The sequence below is a fragment of the Sorex fumeus genome, unplaced genomic scaffold, assembly GCF_029834395.1.
Source record: "Sorex fumeus unplaced genomic scaffold, SorFum_2.1 ptg000100l, whole genome shotgun sequence".
Taxonomy (NCBI): Eukaryota; Metazoa; Chordata; class Mammalia; order Eulipotyphla; family Soricidae; genus Sorex; species Sorex fumeus.
Genome location: NW_026606157.1, coordinates 1233058 through 1252777, shown reverse-complemented (window position 1 = coordinate 1252777; position 19720 = coordinate 1233058). Strand labels below are relative to the sequence as shown.

The following is a 19720-nucleotide window of genomic DNA, read 5'->3' as shown; positions in this document are numbered from 1 at the left end:
GCCGTGCGGCCCTCTTTGGGAAGGATTGAGATATGCATAATGCCAAGAGGTTTCACACCGAGTAAAAGAAAGTAAAGGAAAAGCTGAGTTTGAAGCTCGTTCAGATGCAAGAGAAGTTTAACTCTAAACTTCTAGCTCTCTTTGCCTTCACATTCCTTCCCCTAGTTTTTAAAAACCTGTGCCTGTGTTTAAAAATCAAAGTAGAAGGCCAGAGTGATAGTACAGTAGGTAGGGCACTTGCCTTGCATGTGTCAATCCAGATTTGATCCCTGGCACCCTATAGGGTCCCACAAGCTCAGCCAGGAGTGGTCCCTAAGTGCAGAGCCAGGAGTAGGTCCTGAGCACTGCCAGGGGTGGCTCTATACCACAAACAGAATAAAAAAGGAACTAACTGAAAAGCACTGTAGCACTGTCCCCCCGTTGTTCATTGATTTGCTCGAGCGGGCCCAGTAACATTGTGAGACTTGTTAACGGTGTTTGGCATATCGAATACATCATGGGTAGCTTGCCAGGCTTTGCCATGCGGGCGAGATCCTCTCGGTACCTTGCCAGGCTCTACAAGAGGGGCGGAGGAATAAAACTCCAGCTGGCCCGGTCAGCCGTATGCAAGGCAAACGCCCTACCCGCTGTGCTATTGCTCCTATTTTTAAAAAATTTTATTGAATCACAGCGAGATAGAGTATTGCATGATCAGTTTTGCAACTGAAAAGCAAAGCATAAAAAGCAGAGTTTGATCTTCCTTTTAATTCATTGGTATCGGATACTAATATAAATGTACTTAGTTCTTTTTGACTAATGGGAACGCGGAAGAGACATGCGTTATTTTGTTATCTGCTGGTCTGTCTGTCTGCCTGTGTCAGTAGCTAGCCTTACTGACAGTAATTCTGAGTCTGGATACCTTTTTAATGTTCTGTTTGTCTGTCTGCCGCCCTTCTACAGAGCAGAGTGGCCAAAAGAGCAGTTCATCCCACCGTATGTCCCGCGCTTCCGCAATGGCTGGGAGCCCCCCATGCTGAACTTCATGCTCCCCCCAGTGGAGCAGGATCCTTATCATCGGACGGAACCCATGGCCAGCGCCGCAGAACAGCAGCGGAAGGCCGAAGCGCAAAGACTGGCCGCAGAGGTAGTGTTGCATGTGGCTTTCGGTAGCACGCGTGATAAATGCTGATAAATCTGCCTGAATTGCCTTGTCTCTCCCTTTGTCCTCATGATGTTTACTCTTTCCCCCAACTGCAGCGCATTTCATTCCTTCCTGCCTCCCTCGGACTCATATGGTGCTCCCTGAGGCCTGCCCATCCTGGCTTTTTGAGTACAGTTTCTCTCCACATCTGGGAGCTGTCCTAGAGCTGCTTGGCAACTCTGCCATTATCAGATGTTCCAGACAGTTCCCTGACTCAGATCTTTGAAACCTGTTCATTAAGCTGCTCTTTTCTGAATGCTCCCTCCTCTTCCCCACCCATCCGAGCTTTAATTTTGGCCTAGTTTTAAACCCAGAGGTATTTTATCCACCAGTAGAAGGCCAGAGCTTCCTTAAGAGCCCTGTTGTGAGTCAAGTGATACAGATTTCACCTTGGCGCTCAGGTGAATCTTTTTCATCTTTTTTGTATCGTATCTTTTAAAAACTTGGTGGAGCATTAGAGCAGCTTTCCCATTTGGGTAGCAAATGAAAGGATTAGAAGTTGGGTGTATTATCTCTTCAGATTCCTTAAAAGTTCCTCTCGATGATTCTTTTTGTTCTATCAGAAAAGAAAATTAAACATTGCTTAAAGCTGAATGCGACTCAACAGGAGGATGAGAATCTGAGGAATTAGATAAGTGGGATCTGACTATGAAGAAGACACAGAAATTGACTCCTTTAAGTCATGTTTATTTGCTCTGTTTACTCTTTAGAATTTCCAGTTCTCTGTGGCTATTTGTAATGTGACCAATCTGGTATGAATGCATAGTTAACAAATCAGATTTGAGGAGAAATGTTGATACAAGTGACATTTCTTAAAATTGCACCCTTCAGCAATCATCATGACATTAGAGAAAATTGATTAAATTCTGAAACTTCAGAAACAAAGCACACTACTGCTTTGAAAATCATTTTTTTCTAGCATAATTTTTTTTCTTTTCTGTGTAAGGATAGCAGTGAATTCCATAGCTGACCTTCCCATTAAATGAGTGATAAAGAAATTAACCTCAAAGCTCTGGACATTGACCTGCCTGTATCAGTTCCTATCTGTATTTCATAGTTCAGACCTTGTCACTGATTCCCCTTTCTTCATAGAGGGCAGTTTTTAAAAAGAGGAAATGTAATCAAATATGAAATTATTATACTCTTGCTGTTGCTATAGTTACAGCTATTTTCAGATCACAGAAATTTCTAGCTTATAGTCTCCCGATATCAAATAGTCTGCTTTTAATGTATATCATAGAAATCCACTTTGGTGAGTTCTTTATGAGTCTCTGTATTTAAAAAGAGTTAGCTGGGCTTCCCATCTCAAAGTTTGCCTGTTCTCACTGAATAAGTCACTTAACAAGAATCATGGAGAATCTTTGCTCTGAGCTGTCATTTGTCTATTGTAAGCTATTTTCCATATGTGGCTTGAATGGCTTTTCAAAGGTTTTTCAAAAATAAAATGAGGAACAGGTTGGGTGCTTGCCCTGCATACAGCCTGCCCGGGTTGGATCCCCTCACTCTGTAGGTACCTCTGAGCTCGCCAGGAGTAAGCCCTGAGCATCACTGGGTGTGGCCAAAAATCTTTTAAAAAATGAAAAGTGAAGTACCTACTAGCAGTTTTAGAGGATTTTATGTCTTAAGATTTTGTTGCAAAAGAGGCCAATTACTGATGATATAAAAATGCATAAAAATTGCAGTCATTCTCAGAAGGGAACTTTGTATCAGACGTTATTGCTACTGTAATAAACACGCATAGAACAGGACCCTGATGATGTAGCTTCTAGTGGTTCTGGGTCCTTTGAGAAGCCCTGGCTGTTTCGAGCGGCAAAAAATGTGACAGGTCTTAGTGTCTTCACTTCCAGTGACACAGCAGCTGCCTGGAGCCAGCTTGTGTGTTCCACACAGTCGTTTGTCACTATTTCTCTTCTCCCTCTGGACTCTCACTCTTAACAGTAATTCCATAATGTGCTGATCAGAACGAGACAAAGATGTGGTTGATTGGAAGTTTCTTGTCATGACCTTTACAATGGCTATAAATAAAAATCGGCTTTCTCCTAGGGAAATGGTAAATTGAATTAATTAGTAAAAGGCAAATAAGGTTGCAAGGTATTTAAAAGTGTGCCTTGTGATTTTATATGTGTATATTACAAGGGCTGGAGCGATAGCACAGCTGTAGGGCGTTTGCCTTGTACGCAGCCCAGCCGGCCTGCCCGGCCAAGCCTGGTTCGATTCCTCCGCCCCTCTCGGAGAGCCCAGTAAGCTACCGAGAGTATCTCGCCTGCGCAGCAAAGCCTGGCAAGCTCCCCGTGACGTATTCAATATGCCAAAGACAGTAACACAAGTCTCACGATGGAGACGTTACAGGGCCTGCTCGAGCAAATCCATGAATAACGGGAGGACAGTGCAGGACAGTGCAGTGCTTATATTACAAAAGGACACCCCCCACCCCCCCACCCCCATCTAGTTGACTATGTTTACATGCTGCATCCATCATTCCATTTAACCTTTGGGTTTGTTTGTTTGTTTGTTTGTTTGGAGGAGGGAAAGACACATGGCAGTGCTCAGGGATTACTCCTGGCTCTGTTCTCAAGGATCATTTCTGGTGGGGCTCGGAGGATCATTATTTGGTACCTGGGATCAAATCTGGATCAGTTGTGTGCAAGGCAAGCACCCTCTGTCCTATCTCTCTGATCCTCAGTAAACTTCATTTTAACTTTCTTTGGCAGAGGGTATGACAATTGAAGTTTGTTTCTCTTAGCAGGTTTCAGTGATCTAATTTAGTGTTGTCAATGAAAGTCACTCTATGCATTAAAGTGTCCTTTTAGAGCTGAAAATTTATTCCTCTTACTGAGGTCACAGTTTCTAAGCACATGTACATATTAGGGATATAGTTTTACACCTTTTCAAAATACATGCACCCACCACCAGAGAACCATTATCTCTGTTTTTGGTTCTTCTGTTGTTGCTGTTTTCATTTTGGCTTTTGGATAGCACCCACCGGTGCTCAGGGGCTACTCTCAGGGGACAGCTTTCTTGGGGATCCCTCCTGGCAGTGCTCCAGAGACCGTGTGGCGCTGGGCATTGAACTGGGCCTCTTCCTTACAAAGCATGTATTCGAGCTCATTATCTCCCTGGCCCCAGTACCAATAGCTTGGTTTGAGGAATATTTTTTATTATTAGACATATCTTTAAAGACATCTTTAACAATAGTATAATATTATTTTTTTATACTTGTATTGCTGCTTTATGTATGCCCAGTGTTTCAGGATGGTTCCTCCATCATTCCAAGGTCCCCTGCTCCCTTTCCCAGACCCTCTGAGCACAGTTTGACCCCAGTACTAGTATCTTTGTACTCGGAACCCCTCTCATTCAGTCAAGGCTCTTCCACACTGGGATGGGAACTTCAGTGTCCCTGGGTTTGTTTGCTCAGGAGCTAAAGTATCTAAATGATGAAACTTACTCATTTCATGTACTTAGTTGCCTATCCTGATGTGTGTTTCAGAGTTCCCCAGTCTGTGTATTTTGACGTAAGCACAGGTCGGTTGGAAATACCCCTCCTACTTGGTGAAGAGTTCCCTCCTGCCCTGAAGACTTGTTCCTTTGAATTAATGACAGTAGATATGTATCCACTTCTCTCCTCAACTATCCTCAGCTTCAAATAGTTTCCCCTTGTGAGTCCAAACAGTTGAAGTAGCCAAAGAACCCATGTGTACACCCATGTGTACACCCACCCATGTGTACACCCAGCATACTGTATCTTACATAAGGAAACTGTTCACAGTCTTTAAGTCAGTATTGCTCTTTGTGTCTTTGTTTTCCAATATTGCTTTAAAACCCGGTTCTCAGGGGGACCGGAGACCTCAGAGAACCTCTGGGTAGTTTCTCTCAGGGCCAACTCTCCAGTTCTGTTAACTACAAAAATAAGTGACTCCAGCATCATCTGTCCTGAACTACTAGCCATCAAGATCATTGTGTCTTTCTGTGTTTCCTGAACAATAAATCTGATAAATCTAATGGTATTGTCACTTTAAAAATGAAAAATAACACCTGCATATTTAAAACAAGACAAGTTAGAGGGTGGTAAAATTTTAATATGTTGAATTTTTCATATGGTTTTCATGGAACCATATTTACTTTGCTAGGTATGAGGAGTGGTTTCTTACACACAGATGGTGAAAGTTAAGGGGTTTTTTTTGCTGCTGTTTTTATTTTTTAGTTTTGTTTGTGTATTTTTGGGGGGTGGCACCCTCAGCTCTGTACTTAGGAATTACCCTTATTGGTGCTCAGAGACCTGATGGGATGCCGGGGATCAAAACTGGGTTGGCCGTGTGCAGGGCAAATGCCCTACCTGCTCTGGCTTCCTACTGCGGTTTTTCTTTCTTTCTTTTTTTTTTTAATTTTAATGAATCATTGTGAGATACAGTTACAGACTTACAAATTTCTGTGATTACGTTTCAATGTTCGAATACCCATCTCTCTACCAGTGCCCATTCTCTACCCTCAATGTTCCCAGTATCCCTCTTGCCACCCCCACCTCTTCCCATCCCCTGCCTCTGTGGCAGACACATTCCCTCTTACTCTCTCCTTTTGGGTGTTATGGTTTGCAACATAGGCACTAAGAAGCCATCATATTTGGTCCATAGCCTACTTTCAGCACGCATCTACGATCCCGAGTGATTTTCACTGTTACTGTCACTGTCCTCCCGTTGTTCATCGATTTGCTCAAGCGGGCCCAGTAACATTGTGAGACTTGTTGTTACTGTGTTCGGCATATCGAATACAGGCATTGCTGTGCGGACGATACACTCTCGGTAGCTTGCCAGGCTCTCCGAGAGGAGCGGAGGAATCGAACTCAGGTCGACCAGGTCGACCGTGTGCAAGGCAAAGGACCTACTCGCTGTTCTATCGCTCCATCCCTGTGCTATTGCTCCATCTGGGTGATTTTTAAACCAAACTTATTTCACATGACTTATTGTAGTCTCACTCATACCCAAATTTCCCTTACTGAAATTCTTGAACCCAGTTATTTTCAGAACTTAAATTTCACTTTTGCGCCATTTATTCTTATTATAAATAGGACTTTCATTCTCCCCCAAAAAGTATCATCTCCATTTATTATCAAAATGTTAAATTATATGTAAATTGTTCATAATATAGTGGGGAGTTCTCTTGCACCGAAGCCAACTGTATTGGTGATTTGCTCATGTCCCCTCCTTTCTCTTTCAGCACCCCGGTGCATCTGAGTATCCTCCTGCTGATGGCTATGCGTTCAATAATATGTACCCAAGAGGGTCCCACCTGGACCAAGGAGATGCCGCTGTTGCTTTTAAGCCAACACCTAATCGCCATGTAGACAGGTAACATTTCATAGGCTGTCAATAGCTGGCTCTGATTTACTGCAAATAAAGGCACTAGTGTTTGCATTGTTGGCTACCTGCTGCTTAAACGCTCTGGCTGACTGCAGCTTGAGACTTTCTGTCTATTAATTGTTTGATCAGGTTTCATTGTTCCGTGAAAGAACTGGCTTTGATGAACCAAAGCTGTCTGGGCCTTTAGTCTGTTATGCTAACTTAGAGCAAATGCCTTTGAACTACTTACCCCCCCCCCCCTTTTTTTTTTTCGGAAAAAGATACTGTAGCAAAATCCATGAATGAATGAAGAAATAATTTTAGAAAGAAGGAAAGAATTGTTTGGAAACTCTTCTATAATTTGTTCCATATGATCTCTAAAGATATGTTCAGTTCTTTCATGTTTATTTGTATGCAGGGGGTGGGGGTTAAGGTGTTGTTCAGGCCATGCTCAGCGACCACCAGAGCTGTACACGGGTCCCTTGTGGTGCCTGGTACCCGCCCCGGGCCAGCCGCATTCACAGCAGACCTTAGTCCCTGCACCAGCTCTCTAGCCCCATTTCTATTAGTTTTAAAAGAAACAATTTCTCTCCTTCCCCCAACAAAGCAAACTTTCCTTTAAATGGGCATCATTAAAATATATGCAGAAGGTACTACGTGAAGTATCCTTGCTCGTCTGTAAAATGACCCTGTCACTTGGTAAACCACACACCCCTCTGAGGGATCACAGTTTAACTTGTTTGAAAGCAATTAATGTTTGAGAGAGGGGCTCAGCTCCATGCTCTCTCCTTGCAGACTGTGGATCTGTTCCAGATTAGCAACTGAGGCCACACGTGTCCATGCTAGATCTCAGAAACAGCTGGTCAATAGGAGAAATTGCAGATCAGTAACTATGGTCAGTGTGATACTGAAGTTTAATGTTGAAAGGACAAGAAAGGATAAACCGTAAGACATGGTCAGTTCTAAAGCTGTTTCTCAGTGCATTTGAAATCTGCACATTTACTGCTGAGAGGCAAGCAGAGAAAGGAACTGGCCTTTTGGTCTGTTGATTCAGATGGAGCATGGCAGAGACCTCTTGGCTTCTGTTGTAGTCCACTCCACTCCATCATTAGTGGTGATTATTTGCCAGATCATGGGCAACTTACCATAATCACTAACTTACCCACCACCACCTCCAAGAAATCTTAATATTATAAGTATCAACTAGAGAAGCCGTTCATGGGATCTTGAGTAAAGGTGACTTTAAACATTATAATGGTTATTTTGCCAAAATCTTTTTTGCCCTTAAAATACTATAGTAAAAATAGCATCCCCCCTGAATTATTTTTTGTCATTATTCCTGTTCCTCTTCTCCCGGAGTGTCTAAAAGGTAGCAAATTAAATCTAATAACAGGGCACACATGCCCACTTGATAGGGTAAGGACACCGAGAAGCTGTTCCTCTTGTAGAGACGTGTGAGGATGAAAGGGGTATATATAAGTGAAGGAGAGTATTGGGGAGTCTAGTGAGCCAGTCGCCATTATCCTGGTACCATCAGAGTGAAGAAACTATTAGTATATACTTGAGACAGCAAGTTTCATGTTTTGTTTTGGTTTATTTCTTTTTTTTTTCTTTTTGGATCACATCTGGCGATGCACAGGGGTTACTCCTGGCTCTAAACTCAGGAATTACTCCTCCTGGTGGTGCTTGGAGGACCACATGGGATGCTGGGAATCAAACCCGGGTCGACCACATGCAAGGCAAATGCCCTACCCTCTGTGCTATGCTATCGCTCCAGTCCCCTGTTTTATATATAAAATTATTTTAAAATTATGTTGTTAAATCTATTAATGGTCACTTATCAGCTGGAGCGATAGCACAGCGGGTAGGGCGTTCGCCTTACAAGCAGCCAACATGGCCGACCCGAGTTCGATTCCTCCGCCCCTCTCGGAGAGCCCGGCAAGCTACTGAGAGTTTTCGATATGCCAGACACAGTAACAACAAAGTCTCCAATGGAGACGTTACTGGGCCCGCTCGAGCAAATCGACGATCAACGGGAGGGCCTTTACCTTTACCTTTACCTATCAGCTAAAATAAATATTTGCTTTATTAAAGGAAAGTTTCATTTTAAGAAATAAGACTTTCTTTTTATTAGTACTAATTTGTTTTTGCCATAGATTGATTAACCATATATAGATTTTTTTTTAAAGATTGTTTGTAACTTTTTATTGTAGTTTGGGCAACAAGGTTATGGTCATTTGAAGGTTTATGGTATTGATGTACAAAGTTACTGCACCTCATCACTACAGAAGTATCTCTATCCCAGACCTTCCATCTCTGTCCCTGTTACACTTCTAGACTGATCTTCATTCTTTTCCCCACTCCACCACCCCTATAGCTTGTTCATTTCCATAGTAAGAAACCAGTGATTCTTTTAGTTCTCATACTCCAGTAAAACCCAAATTCTCTCCAAATAATTTGTCAGGATGTCTTCTAATAGGAATTGGTTGCTTTAATATTTTGATTTTAGCTTTGCGTAAGATCTAGTAGAATGACCACCCTTTTTCTTCCTTTCTATTTTTAGAAATTATGAGCCATCCAAGAAGTTTGCCAAATCCAAGTATGAGTTCATAGCAAGGAATCAGAGTGAACTCTCGGTGCAGAAGGATGACCTTTTAGAGGTAATACAGAATTTCACCTTAGTGATGCTGAATGAAGTGGAATCACTGGCTTGTTTCTCCAAACCTTCCTCAAAGAAGTATCAAAGTCAAGAAATTGCCTTTCAGTGTTGTTTTACCACATACACAGCAAACTTTCCATTCCTATGCCTATGTACAACGGAGGCTGCTTCGTCCCTCGCATGCTGTTCCGTGAGGAGGGGAAGATTGGACTCTGTGACTTACTTTGCTCTTTTCATGTTTTTCCACTTTATTCTTTTCAGAAATAAGGCCAATAGTCAATTTATATGTTCGGCATCGTAATATTTTTGTAAAAGAAATCACTTTCTACTTTCTATGCTAATACCTGGGCTCACTGCAAAACTTTCTCTCAGTGAAGGAGTTAATGGTCTCGAGAATAATCTACCTTGGTGGGACTCCCACATCTCTGTTTAAATGGCTCTAACATGAATCTCTTCATCTGCTTTACTATCTAATGTGGAAGGCTCACAGTCATTTTTGTGGCAGGGGAAAGAATGGCTCCCATACTTTGCCGGTCCATGGCAAAGGTAGAGCAGACTTTCCCAAGAGTGGAAGCTTACTTCTCCAGTACTTCAGATAACGCAAATAGGTATTCCTGGGCGCTGGTGTGGAACTTGAGTAGATTCGTGGTAGTGGCCCATTCCTGTTCCATACTCGCTATTCTTTTGACGTAGAATTATTCGGAATTATTCCGTTGACACGATGTTGTTTTCAAGTCAGTTTATTAGAATTGAACAAGTCTCTCCTGCTAGGAGTAAGAGTGGAACCTCCGCCATTGGTGGTAGAGAAATGATGCCTTCATTTGTATGTATTGCGCCAGATCCTCGATGATAGGAAGCAGTGGTGGAAAGTGCGCAATACAAGTGGAAACTCTGGATTCGTGCCAAACAACATTCTGAATATTGTGAGAACTCCAGAATCGGGACCAGGGCGTGCTGACCCACCTTATACACACACCATACAGGTGATTCTCAGGTTTCTGTCCAGTACTAACTTGTTTTTGGTTTGTTTTTACTTTTTGTTTTGTTTTGTTTGTTTGTTTTTGGGGCCATAACCAGCAATGTTCTGGCCTTACTCCTGGCTCTGTACTCAGGGATCACTTCTGGAGGGGATCAGGGGACCATTATGGGATGCCAGGGATTGAACCCAAGTTGGCCCCATGCAAGACTAGTGCCCTGCTCACTATACTATCACTCTGGCCCCATATGTTTAGATCTAATTTTTAACCATTTTTATGTTCATCTATGTAAAAATGGGATTTTTTAAGTGTCTTTTGTATATTGAATCTTTCTGAGACTTAAGAGTGTACAATTTGTACAGCTCTTTTCTAAGGTCCTTGAGAAATGGAGAGAAATATAGGGAAAAATTATGTGTGTATTTCTGAATGACTCTTCAGAATACTGCTCAAAATTTTTTTTAGTAAGTGACTGTTCTCTGGTATCACTTCCTTCCCCACCAACACTGCTTCTGAGGCTTGGAAGCAGCACTCCCAGATCAGTGCTTGGGGGGGCACTTTCAGTGGTTTTTATAGAACCGTGCAGTACTGGTGCTCGAATTTGGTCTTCCTGAATGCAGATCATGTGCTCAGTCCATTGAGCTATCTCTCTGTTCCCTGGACTTAATATTTTTACCTTTCTTAATTTTAAGACTAATATGTATGTACACTGTAGGTTAGATAGGTTAGACACTGTCCTTGCTCATAAAATAATTCTTGTCATATTGTATTTCCATGACACTGCCTCTCTCTCATTCACCCTAATGTATGAATTCCCTTCCTGTCACTCAAACACTTGGGATGCTGGACTTGTACCAGGGTCTCTCAGATCTGCCAATGGAGAGAGAGCAGATGGAGTATCACACAGACAGGTTTGGTGGTGACTTCTTTCCCTTGTTCCGGAGAGGATTCTTGGAAGTTCCAAAATTGAGAGCATCTGACTCAAGAACAGTGTCACAGATTTGGAGGAAACACATACATTATGCAGTAGAACAATAGATTTTTTTTGATGAGGGGGCAGGCTGGAGTGATAGCACAGCGGGTAGGGCGTTTGCCTTGCACACGGCCGACCCAAGTTCGATTCCTCCGCCCTTCTCTGAGAGCTCAGCAAGCTACCAAGAGTATCTCGCCTGCACAGCAAAGCCTGGCAAGCTCCCTGTGATGTATTTGATATGCCAAACACAGTAACAAGAAGTCTCACAATGTTACTGGCCCGCTTGAGCAAATCGATGAACAACGGGAGGACAGTGACACGTGTTTGTTTTTGTTTTTTTGGTTTTTGGGTTTTTTTTTTTTTTGAGTCACACCTGGTGATGCACAGGGGTTATTCCTGGATCATGCACTCAGGAATTAATTCTGGAGGTGCTCAGGGGACCGTATGGGATGCTGGGAATCGAACCCGGGTCGGCCACGTGCAAAACAAATGCCCTACCAGCTATACTATCACTCCAGCCCCAAGAACAATAGATTTTTTTGACAAGTGTAGCCTTAGTAAAATACTGACTGTCCAGACATGCTTATTTTCCTTCTGCCAAGACCACTCATTTAAGTGCTTCTGGCTTTTTGCATTAAAGCACAGTACATGTCCTGCACTTATGCAAGGAACTTTGATCTTAGGGAATCCAGATCAAGTTTAGTTTAAAATAAAGAATGAAAGTGATGGCCGTGTAAAGTCTGCTTGCTGTGCAGTGTTTTGGCTGGCCTGATGTGCACATGTATTTTGTACTTATTTTGTGTTCATTGTTTGTCATTAGCTATTGATGCCAAAGAAGGAGTTTGAGTTATTCAAGGTATGGTCTGCTTGATTTCCTATGGATGTTTGAAGTGAATTTTCTTTACTCATCCCTTTTTCCCCCTAAGTTCTTTTTGTATTCTGAGTTTATTTTTGATATAACATTGTTTCTGTCCAGTTTGTAAATGCCAATTCTTCATCTTTTTTTCCTCTGGCTGAGTGTGTTATAGAGTGGTAAAGTTTGGCTTGAAGTGCTCTTGCCTACATCAGTGGTGGCGTATTTGAGCTTTGAGCTATGTGGTCTGTCTTTAACATCTGAAACGTAAGCTATGTGACACACTCTTCAGCAGAGGATACTCCTAATTGCTGTGTCTGAGCAGAAAAGTTGATATTATAGATATCGGAAACAGTTATTGGACTGGAGAGAGAGTACAGAGGTAGAGTGCTGGCCATGCATGGGCTGACGTGGGTTTGATTCCCCGCACCACATATGGTTTCCTAAGCCTTGCCAGCAGCGATCACTACAGAGCCAGGAGTTGGCTCAGAGGACCATAGAGTATGGCCCTATGAAGGAAAAAATAAACTAAAACAAAAATAAAATCACGTATATTTGTTTAAATCTGTGCATGATTACTAGGAATGAGTATATTCCTACAGAGCAAGATAAGTAAAATTTGCCAAAACTGGCAGGTGAAAGTATTTTCCTCTACCCAAGATTTCACAAAGGAATTGAACCTCTCATATTTGCCTATTTCCTATATCTTTTTCTTCATTTTTGATCCTTGGTTTGAGCTGTCAGTTTACGTTTCTGTATCAGGCGTTGGCTTCTGTCTAAACTGAGCCAAAACTAGTTCACTCTGTATCACGTGTAGAAAATACCTTTGAAAGTCATAAAATTATTCCTCCCCCCTTTTTTTAGTGATCACGATTACAACCATCCTGTTATTCGCCAATTGCCTTGAGCAGGCCCCAGTAACGCCTCCTTCATCCTAGCCCTGAGATTTTTTTAAAAAGTGCCATATTCAAGGCTCTTTCAGAGTTAGGAGAATGAGACCGAGACCCATCATTGTTACTGGTATTTGGCATATTGGGTATATGCCACCGGGAGTTTGCCAGACTCTGTCATGTGGGAAGGTTACATTCGGTAGTGAAGATAATAGTTTTAGTGAAGATAATAGTTTTATTTAGAGAAATATGAGGAAAGCGGAAGAGAGATATAAAACTGAAAGAATACATGTCAGGGGAAACAGAGAGTGTATGTAGCTTGGGTTGAAACCTCGGTTTTCCTGTTTAATAGAACTTCATCTTACAGCTCTGTCAACTTTGTCAAACCACAAGTTTTTAATTGCTCACAAATTTCAGGAATTTGTTTTGTTACTTTTGCAAGTAGAATTTTATAGGGATTTGCTTGGGTTTTTTTTTTCTTTTTCAATTTTTTAACACCCTCTTTTAATTTAATTCAATTTAAGTTTTTGGGACAGCTATCAATACAGTGAGGTTATATAGAAATGTGTATAACAGTTTGTGTTTTTTAATTGAGGGGACCTGTTTTTAAAAGAAAAACTAATCTGTTTCTAACACCTCCTGAAAATTTGGTCCTGAGCCCAACAAAAACACAAGAGCCTATAAAATTTCAGCAAGCAAGTTTCACTATATGCTCTCTGGCATCAGCACTAGCCTAAAGTATCCCTATTCTCAAGGTATTTATAACACACACGCACACACACACACATACACACACACACACTCACACGTTACACTAGAATGAGTAGATGAAGATGGAAAAAAAAGTCTTGGAAATTAACATTTATCATTTTATATTTCTTTACAGTGTTACTGGGTTCTTTATCTAAAATATCAAAAGAAAAATCCCTTAGCATATTTCACAATAAAATAAGGATGCTGTCATGGAATGGACAGTGCAGTGGTTTGGGCACCTTGTAAAACTCCATGGATCATAAATATCAAAAGCAGTTCTCTTACTCATCTTTCCATTCATTTACTCCACAAATATTTGAACACCAGCCGACCATACAGGATGAAAAGGAAGATGAAAAGAGCAGATCCTCCCTAAAAAAGCCTTCTGTCCTGCATACAATCTCCAAGCCATCTGCCGTGCTTTAGATCCTCTCTGTGCCAGAGAATGGGGAGCTGTGACCCTTTCTCTTCTCACAAATGGCCACCCAGTTTCACACTGCCACTTCCATCCAGGGATCTCAAAATTTAGAAAACGGTGAAAGACCCTTTACACAAAGATCTTAGGGATTTCCCCATTCTGTACAGCAGAAAACTGCCTAAGGCTTCCTACCGTGAGCTGCCTGTCTCTCCCTCCTTCGTTCTGGCACAGAGCAACAATAACAACACGTGCCAGGGAGGCCAGTACTCTCACCCGAGCGTTGGGAAACGTTTCGCAAATACTCAGCAATTGAACCCCCATCACCTCCAGGACACAGAAAACTCAGGGACTGAAACATAACCTGCCATGATTCAGCCTGAGGTCCCCCACCCTGATGTCAGCGAGTGCAGGAGGAGCAGCACTTAGAAAAGGGGATGGCCTCACCAGGTTTGCCCAGGGTTCACAGTGCGATGCTCATGGCTGTGTTTGCCCGGGTACCTTCCTTTTATGCCCTGGACTGCGACTAAGGTTCGCCCCCACCATCCTGGATATTGGATTTTTGCCCTCCTGTGTGCTTTCACAACTTTATCAGTTCTTTCTTTCTTTCTTTCTTTCTTTCTTTCTTTCTTTCTTTCTTTCTTTCTTTCTTCTGTTTGTTTAGGAAAATAGCCCAAGGTCTAAATCATTTAGAAAATAGATAGCGACTAGAGGGAATAGCGGACTGCAGTGCAGATTATTCCAGGGAGCATCTCTGAGTCGCCTGTGCTTTCAGAAATCCCCATGTTGGATGTTTGCTGTCCTGCTTGGGTTTCTAGGAAAGGAGGAAGGGTAGAATGAGTGATGACCAATGACCGTTCCTGCTGGAGGACCCAGGCAGCCCAGCCCCCAATCCACACGCTCTGGCCTGAGCCTCTGATGGCAGCAAGCAGGAACCTGACACCCTGAAGGTGTTGATGCCACTCTCTGTCCTTGGGGGTCCAGGCTGTAATTGTCTCACATTTGGGATGATTTTTTTTTAACGGCTTTGTAAAGACAGCCATTCCCACCTAATGTGTTTCCCTCATGGCCCCAGCAAAGTTTTAAAAATAAGAGGGAGGGAGGTAATGAAGAAGTCACAAAAGATATGCAACATTTTAAAAAGATTTGAGACCACTGGGAAAAAAGAAATAAATGATTATGAAGGATGAGAAGAAATGAGGATAAAAGCAGGATTTTGTAGAATATTCTTGGTCTTGATGGTCTCTGCTCGGGGCCACAGTTGGCTACGCGGGCCTTCCTCGCCGCCTGGAACCCACTTGTGTCCTGAAGTTCCTGACATTTTTTTTTATTTCCTTCCCAGCCCTTTATCCAGGTGACTGCTTACCTACTGGAATTTTGCCCATAATGATTCTCAGGCTATATCTATGTCAAGAGCAGAAGCCAACTACCTTTCCCCTGTAATTACTTTGAGTCTTTTTAGGGACTTTAATTAAAGAAGTCTTGCTTATTATTAATTATTCAGTACATGTGCATGTTATTACTAGAGATAGTCACTCTACAACATGTATGTAGTTTGGAATCTCTGGTCGTGAATGGTTTTGTAAATTCAACAGAAATTATCTTGTCTTCTCTGTTTCTTTGCAAGAGACATGGAGATACTCGGGGAAAACAGTCTCCTATGATAGACCAGAAATGAGGCTCAGGTTCTGAGCAGATTCTTCATGTGTCTGAGGGTTTGAGTTCAGTTCCCAGAACAGTTCCCAGAGCAGTTCAGACCCCAGCCTGGGTTGTCAGCATCCCAGACAAGGATGCTGAGCCTGCTTCCACCACTAGCGGGCTGAGCAGTTTCCTGCCTTTCCTGCTGTGTTCTGGCTATTTGGTTGTAACGTCGAAGTGGTGATCTGGTGATCTCCAAGATCCAATCTAGATACAATGTTTTGTTCTCATCTACTTACCTGTTTTCCTACTCTACATCGAAAGTGGAAATATTTCCTGCAGGTGACAGTGAAGTCAGGAGCCTGTTTCTTTCAGCCCATGTTATCAGTATTCTGTTTCTCAAGCCTGGTCCAGAAGTTCAAATTCTACTGAGCAGAGTGATCTCCTTCCTCAGAGTGCCTTCCGAATCATTTAGAACTATTCTATTCTTTAAAGTGCCTTTTCTCTTTTTGTATATTTAAATTTTTTCATTTGAGTCGCTATGATTGGTAATATTTAACGGTAGGGTTTCATGCATACCACCTTCAACGCCACACCCTCTACCCACTGGCTGCTTCCCTCTGCCATTATCCCCATGTCCACCCCACCTCCACTCCTATCCCTCAGCCCTGGGTAAGCTCTGTTCTGTAGACTATTTCTGTGTTCTGCTGCCTTTAGCCATTGACCGTTTGATAAGGAGCTTAGTAAAGGAATAACAAGTGGCCAGAGTTCTTTTTCTTAAATCAATTTCCAAATCCCCATCAATTGATTTATTAATTAGAGAAGAGATTTCCAAACATATTTGTTCTACTGCTCCCTTTTCAAAAAACATCACCTAGCACCCCCCGCCCTCACCCCTTCCCCATCATTCGTAATCAGAAAAACTGAAAACACTCCTAATTTTACCCAATTACCCAACTACCACACCCACCCACTTTAGAAAGCACCATATCAGAGGTATGGTTTTTAGACAAGGATGGTTATGTTTTATTTCGCTTCATATGTTGGCATTTCCCCCAAATATTGCCTGTGATGATTCAAATAACACATGGTGCTCTCTCTGTCTCTCTGTCTCTGTCTCTTCGTCTCTTCCTCTCTCTCTTCCCCCCTCCCCCCACCTCCCCCCTCCTCTCTCTCTCTTTCTCTCTCTCTCTGTCCCCCCTCCCTCCACCTCCCTCCTCCTCTCTCTCTCTCTTTCTCTCTCTCTCTCTTCCCCCTCTTGCTCTTACTCTCTCATTTCTGCCCAGTCTACCTACTTTACACATGTAAAATGGTCAGGTTAAGGTTTGTTTAAGTTCGATACAAGTTAAAAAGCTAAAGATCACTAAAACACACTATGACATCTATTTCTTTTTGTGAAATCAACTTGTAAAGAATGTTATAAGTTTAATGTGCTGATTGTATTCTTCATAAGCTTATCAAAATAATATGAAACTATAGCTCAGATACACAGTTATGGAAATACTCTGCACTGTTTTTACTTTAGTGTGATTCTACATAATAGTTTTCCATGATTGGATTACAGAGAAATGGGAATTTTATATTTATAGGCTCCTTCACAGGTTGATTTCTGGGCAGGTAATTTTACTGTCAGAAACAAATGTGCTCATGTTTGATGTGAATTGTAATTGATAATATTTTAGTTCCATCTCCTGTGTTAATATTCTCATTTGATGTGATCTCCTCCATTTCTAATAGCAATTACTTGGCGAGCTATCAGAGGTAACCTGCGTTTGCTCCCTTGTGGCATTTCTTTTTAATACAATTTTTTGATTCAGTCTTTGGACTTAACACCATCTAAATGTTCCAGCTGTGCCTGTTTTCACCATAGAATTCCAAAGAGAACAAATTTAGAGGGAAAATGTGTAGGTTTAATTTTTAAGAACAATTCCATTTTAATGGTCTTGTTGGACTTACTCGTATAATTTCCCATCTGGCATGAATCAGAAGCTTATCTCTAATTAACTTTATTTGGTTCTGGAGAATTTCTGCACAGTGTTAGTGAACCAAACACAGTGACTCATTTTTACTTAGTAGTAGTAAAGCAAATTTGCTCGAGATCTAGTCATTCTAACTTCTTCCAGAGGAAGAGGGAAAGATAGTTTTAAGTCGAACTTTAAATATATTTGTGGGATGGTGCTGGGGAGATAGTGCATCAGATAAAGTACTCACCTTGCATGGGGTTCACCCGGGTTTGATCCCTGGCATCCCTTATGGTTGGTCCCCTGGGCACCACCAGAGTGGTGAGCCAAGGATAACCCCTGAGTTCCTCTTGGTATGGCCCCAAAACAAACAAAAAATTATCTTTCTATACATACATATTTATATATACACATACACACATACTTGTATAGATATTATCTATACATTTGTGGGAAATGAAAAGCAAGAGTTAGGAAGTGATAGATACAGTACAAAGGTAGTACTTCATGACTTCTGTTTGCCCATAGCACAGGGGTTTCTGGAAACATGGGTTTTCCATTGCTCATACTGAGAAAGTCTCGGGCAAACCAAGAAGAGGAGATAGTGATTTTTTTTTCTTTTAATATGGAGCCTTCACATTCTTGGTTCATCAAGATGACTCTGAGGTTGTTCATCAAGAGAAGCGGCAGGATGCCGCTTAGTTACCAAAAGTAACTAAGAGGCAGAAAATATCAATGGAAGAACAGTACTTGGGCAGTTACTAAGGGGGAGTGGGAAGGGTAAGAAGGGAAGGGACACAGAGAATAGAAATCAGGAGTCAGTAGAACTGATTCTTTGCCCTCTACCCCTAGTGTTGCGAATTGTTTTCCATGGCAAAAATTGGCTGCTATTTCAGAACAGAGTGTAACGGTTCAAGGAAGGCCCTTTCCCATTTTCCCTCCAGAGGCTAGAAATGTGAGGCAGGAAGAGGGAGTGAGGAAAAGTGCAGAGCATGAAATAAACAAAATTTGTAACATAATTCATAAAACATTCTCATATGGTTTTATATGGTTTCTCTTCATTTGAATCAGATCTATGTTGTTCTCTTAGGTGATTCTGGCAAAGTTGCACTTAGGACAGTAACTGATGAGTGAAACCGGGCACAGAAGATTTGGGGATCCTGTCTTCAGGGGGAGACACTGTGTGCAGTTTTTCATGATGTGATTTGATGGATACCAAAATGCTAGCTGTTCTAGCTTTTACGAAAGCAAAAACATGAATCATATCGTGGAATACAGAGCTGATGGCATTTCTTTGGTTTAAGTTTCAAAAGCAGTACAGTTTGACTCTTGAAATCCCAATGGGAATTCACTAACCTTCATGAAGTTATGCGTAAAGAACCTTCTTGGGAAGGAAACGTGCATGAACATGGAGCAGGCGACTTTGGTGTGTGCTTACCCCTGCATTGTGATGCTTGCTGTACTGTGATTGCTCCAGTATTTTATTGGCCCAAATATAGGAATTTAGTTTTGTGGGGAATAAACTCCTGTTGGGGGGTCAGCCTTCCTCTTCCCCTTCCATCTGACTCATCTGAAGTTAGGACTAGCTCTGCGGAGGCCAAACCCTCTTCCTCCTGCCTCTCTCTACTACCCCACAGCATTAGAAACACTTTCTCCCGGCCTGGCTGGACAGAGGCAGAAGAGAACAGAACATCACCAGGGCTCTGTGACCCCCCGGGTTTCTACAGGAGCTACCCCCAACCATGAAGGCCCTGACGGGGGGTGGTTGTGTGTCTTGGTTTTGGAGTGATGACTCTCCTTAGAAAGCAGCGTGTGGTGTGGGTGTGGTGTGGTGTGGTGTGGTGTGGCGTGGTGTGGCGTGGTGTGGCGTGGTGTGATTTTGTGTACCTTTGATCTCTGTGGAAATTTGGAGATGGCTTTTAAAATCAATGATTGCTTTATATTTGGGCCAGCATAGAAATTAAAAATAAATACTGTTCTAACCAAAGGATCAGATTCCCAAAGGGCCTCCTGTTTGCTTTCCTTCTGCGAATTCTGAATTTTAGAATACTTTAAATTATGTCAGTGCAGCATGTACACCTGACAAAAATT

General features: G+C 42.1%; 1 protein-coding gene across 3 annotated transcripts in view; it reads left to right on the top strand.

Moving 5' to 3' along the window:
* Positions 1-19720, top strand: part of EPS8 (epidermal growth factor receptor pathway substrate 8) — a 183396-nt gene that overhangs the window by 153325 nt on the left and 10351 nt on the right. For all 3 annotated transcript variants that reach the window (XM_056134555.1, XM_056134553.1, XM_056134554.1), the window contains 4 exons: positions 940-1123; positions 6392-6522; positions 9077-9173; positions 10012-10155. In XM_056134555.1, the coding sequence (XP_055990530.1) occupies positions 940-1123; positions 6392-6522; positions 9077-9173; positions 10012-10155 (556 nt within the window). The remainder of the gene's footprint in view (positions 1-939; positions 1124-6391; positions 6523-9076; positions 9174-10011; positions 10156-19720) is intronic.